This window comes from Rhincodon typus, chromosome 17 (assembly GCF_021869965.1).
Source record: "Rhincodon typus isolate 14 chromosome 17, sRhiTyp1.1, whole genome shotgun sequence".
Taxonomy (NCBI): Eukaryota; Metazoa; Chordata; class Chondrichthyes; order Orectolobiformes; family Rhincodontidae; genus Rhincodon; species Rhincodon typus.
The window spans coordinates 5,062,927-5,067,126 of record NC_063348.1 but is presented as its reverse complement, the minus strand read 5'-3'; the positions used below and the strand labels follow the sequence as shown (position 1 = coordinate 5,067,126).

The window sequence follows — 4,200 nt, the reverse complement described above, 5'->3', positions numbered from 1 at the left end:
TATTGCGATTAACTATCCTACCAGAGGTCAAATGACCTTTATCTATCTGCTGCTTTGTTCTGTGATGCAGGGTCCCCTCACTCTCAGAGCAGTTTCGGGCAAGATTAGATGATGTAAACTCTCATTAACCCTTCCCCAGGTTGGTATGGTATGGCTGGAGAGTCTGGTTTTCTTGCAGCAATACTAAGTGGGAGCTGAATACTTATGCAACAGGGCAGCTGCAGTTTTGTCAGGAAATGATCAGTGCCTGAACCTCTCCCCTTGACATCCCTGTGACTCACTGAGCAGGCCTGAAATCACAGTCAGCTCCTCTGAAGCCCTCAGCTGTTATGAACCAGACCCGTCTTGCTTTTATCACATCACTGGGCAATGTACCAAACCTGGAACAAGAGAGCAAGTGATGGGCATGTTCAAGCTGTGGCAGCAGCAGAAGCCTGTTTGGAGAGTGTGTCGACCAGAAGAGGCAGTTTGGATTCTCTGAAATCCCGTGTCAGTGACACATCCCTCAAAACCTCAGCAGAAAGCATCTCGTGTCATAGCTTTCGGTTACACAGATGATTGATTCACAGACGCAGTCAGAACAGCAGCAGATTGGAGTGTGGAAACATATTCTGAACTCCTCTGAGACCATGTGTCCTTTTAGCACAGTATTGTTCAGGGAGGAGGAAGTGATCCTAGGAGGCTCTGAACAGACAGAGGACCACGGAGTGTCTCTGATCTTTGTTGTGGGACTGGAAGATGAGTAAAATTCCAGAAATGCTGGACGCACAGCAGCTTCTACAATATAAAACAGAGACCTGTGGGTGTTGGAGATCTGAAACAAAAATTGCTCGAGGAACTCGGGTCTAGCAGCGTCTGTGGAATGGAAGCAGACTTAACGTTTCAAGTCTGGTGATCCTTCATCAGAAGTGCTGAGTTCGTCCAGCAATTTGTTTTTGTTTCTATGGAACTCTGAAGATAGGGTTAGTGTGTTATGGAGTGATCCTTCCCCAAACTGACAGGCTCGTCAATGATGGAGAGGATTAATGTTTGACCCTATTAAAGATCACTAAATAGAAGTTGAGGAAAGGAAGCACATGGCGTATTCTAGGCAGAGGCTTTCAATGCACTGGCACTTACATTAGCAAACTGGTGACATAATAAGCTGGATGAATAAACCTGGACCTTGCCTTCACTAGCTAGTAACAGACATTGAATACTACCCTGATCATAACCAAACATCTAGGTTCAAACCCCACTTCAGGGAGTTTAACAGACAATGACATTCAGTACACTACTGAGGGCTGTCACATTGTCAGAGGTGCCTGCTTACAGCACCACTTTAATGAAACCTACCCTGTGTATTCTGATGGCAAAGATAACTCCTCATACCTGGCCAACATTCTTCAAATAATTTCACAAAAGCAGGGTCATGTAGGAGACTGAAGGTCATTGAGCTACTACTGATGCCAGTATAACAAAGACTTGCAACGCCGAGCTAATGTTAGTTCACCTAAACTCTGGCTACAGTTTGGGAGTAGGATTTGATTCAATGGTGTAGTTCAGGATTAAAACAGAGACTGTAATGCAAAGTTATGCAGAGCTCCTACTCCTCAGCAATCAACATACGGCTTTCCATAGCCTTCCCATCATGCGTACTGTTGTGCCACGTGTTCAGTGTTTACTACAGCTGCTCTATACAGGATCATTAGACAGGGGCAATTTCCACTACCAGCTTCATGGGAAGCTTCCTGATAGGAGGGCCTTGGCAGAAAGCACTCCCCTCAGCCATTCCAACTGCAGCAAACAGGGGATCACTGGCACAGAGTCCTGATACAACTGCTCTGGCTCTCTGTTTGTTCTTCCCAATGCCTCACAACAGAGGGGCTGTCCTCGTCAGATACCGTACATTCACCAATGAGAGATTACAAATGAATAAGCAATTATAATTCTCTTATTTTATTAAACGTGATTGGAAAAACCTTCCAATAAATAAAAAAGACTTACAAAGGCAAATCTTCAGCATTCATGTACAGTAAAAAAGACGTATAGTCACCAGCTGTGTGCCTGGGATCACACACTATGCACTGGCTCCAACCCCATACAGAGATCACCCTCTGCTTAGGGAGACACAGGGAGTGATCCAGGGATCAATCCACCCACCCCTCCCAATTATGCAGATAGGGGCCCACCTTGACCACTGTGGTTACAGAGAGATCTAGGGATCACCCTCCCCAGTTACAGATGCAGACAGCTCTGGATACAGGGACAGTGATAACAGGACTGACTGAACAAGCAGAATGTGAACCAGAAATCTGACATTATTACAAAGTTGTGTGCATGTCCACGTGCATATGTGATGTCTACTTTGATGAGTCTGTAGAGGCACATGAGGTCATGTAGAAAAGGCAGCTCGTGTCACTGGGTCATTGGTATTGCCTGTCATTTAGACACCGAATCCGTGCAGCAAGGCATCTCTCCAAGACGAGCCCAACTTTCACAACTGCTGCTGCTGCCTGCGGTAGCTACTCATGTCGGATGTTGTTTGATCCACCTGCTGGTGGTAATCGGCCAGGCTGCTTCGGAGTTTCTCACACAACTGAGGAAGTAACAAAGAGCCTAATCAAAACCCAGTTGCTTTCACATCAGATACATCTTATCAACAGAGTCAACGGCCATTGTGGGGAAAAGATCAACACTCTCTGAGACTGTAATGCGTTATTGAAGGTTTCACACTCACCCTCATGTTATTCATGTTGCCTGGGTTCTCTCCGAGCGCCTGCAGTAACTGATCGATAGAGGTGTAAGGCAGCCAAACCGGTGGAGCAGTGGCTGACAGTGACCTCTGTAACAGAGATTGCAGCACATTACAGTCCTTCCGGTCAGGCTCCCTGGCCTACTGGGAAATATTTCACCCATTTTGTACAGTTCAGTGTCGGATAGGACAAACATACAGAGACTACAATCTAAAAACCAACTCAGCAGATCGCAGGATTGTATAAACACAAATGTGAACATGTGCAACAACAGAACGCAAAGAAGGAATTGCAAAGAACGTATAGGAAAGTGAAATCAAACATCAGGAGGTAATAAAAGAAGCCAGAGCAACAGTAACGTTGGAGACAGCCAGACAGGTAGCAGGACAGGAATGGGAACAGCGGGAGAAGGGAGACAGGCAGCAGGGCGGGAACAGCGGGAGAGGGGAGACAGCGAGACAGGCAGCAGGGCGGGAACAGCGGGAGAGGGGAGACAGCGAGACAGGCAGCAGGGCGGGAACAGTGGGAGAGAGGATACAGCGAAACACGTTCTATTGATAGTGAGGGGGATGATCTCAGGCTGATATTGATCTGCTGGTAAATTGGACAGAACAATGGTAGATGGAATTTAACCCTGATAAGTGAGAGGTGATGCATTTTTGAAGGTTTAATAAGGGAAGGATATACACAATAAATGGCAGGTTCCTGGAGAATATTGAAGAACAAAGAGACCTTGGTGTTCAAGGCCATAGATCCATGAAGGTGTCAGCACAGGGAGACATGGACATGAAGGTTTATGAGATACTTGCCTTCATTAGCCAGGACGGAGAATATAGGAGCAAGGAAGTCTTGTTCAAGCTGTCTAAAATATTGGCTTGGCCACAGATGGAACACAGTGCAGTGAGACAGCAGGGAAATCCTCCGGGGGGTGTGGGAGAGGGGAGCTCAGAGACTGAGTGCCTGAGCCTGGCTCCCTGGGTGGGTGGGTGGGGGTGCTCAGACAGCAGGGAAATCCTCCAGAGATACAGGGGGAAGAGAACTCAGAGGCTGAGCAGCTGAGCCAGGCTCCTGGGAGCTGTACACAATGTCTCGCTGGAAACTCTCTGTCGATGTGGAGCTGTTTGCCGATGCTGCCTTCCAGAATATGATAGTTTCATTCTCACCTCTGGGGGTACAGGAGATCACTATAGTACGCCTGACCTGGGGCATTACTATCATCTCCCTGGTCCCCCACTGCAGCCCTTACCCCACAGTGCCCCCTCCCCCACCCCTACCCCCACCCCGTACTATATCCCTTACCCCACAGTACCCCTACCCCCACCCCGTACTATAGCCCTTAGCACATAGTGCCCCCCCACCCCCAACCTGTACCATAACCCTGACCGCACAGTGCCCCCTCCTCCACCCCGTACTACAGCCCTTACCCCAGTGTCCCCTCCTCCACCCCGTACTACAGCCCTTACCC

The 4,200-nt window shown here is 48.1% G+C and overlaps 1 protein-coding gene across 1 annotated transcript in view; it reads right to left on the bottom strand.

Annotated features, from left to right (window-relative positions):
• Nucleotides 1–1,922: 1,922 nt before the first annotated feature.
• The window catches only part of LOC125485198 (nuclear pore complex protein Nup160-like), a 16,052-nt gene continuing 13,774 nt past the window's right edge, over nt 1,923–4,200 (bottom strand). The window contains exons 8-9 of the mRNA XM_048606820.1: nt 2,720–2,824; nt 1,923–2,578 (exon numbers count right to left, since the gene is read on the bottom strand). Of these exons, the coding sequence (XP_048462777.1) occupies nt 2,477–2,578; nt 2,720–2,824 (207 nt within the window). The 3' untranslated portion in view covers nt 1,923–2,476. The remainder of the gene's footprint in view (nt 2,579–2,719; nt 2,825–4,200) is intronic.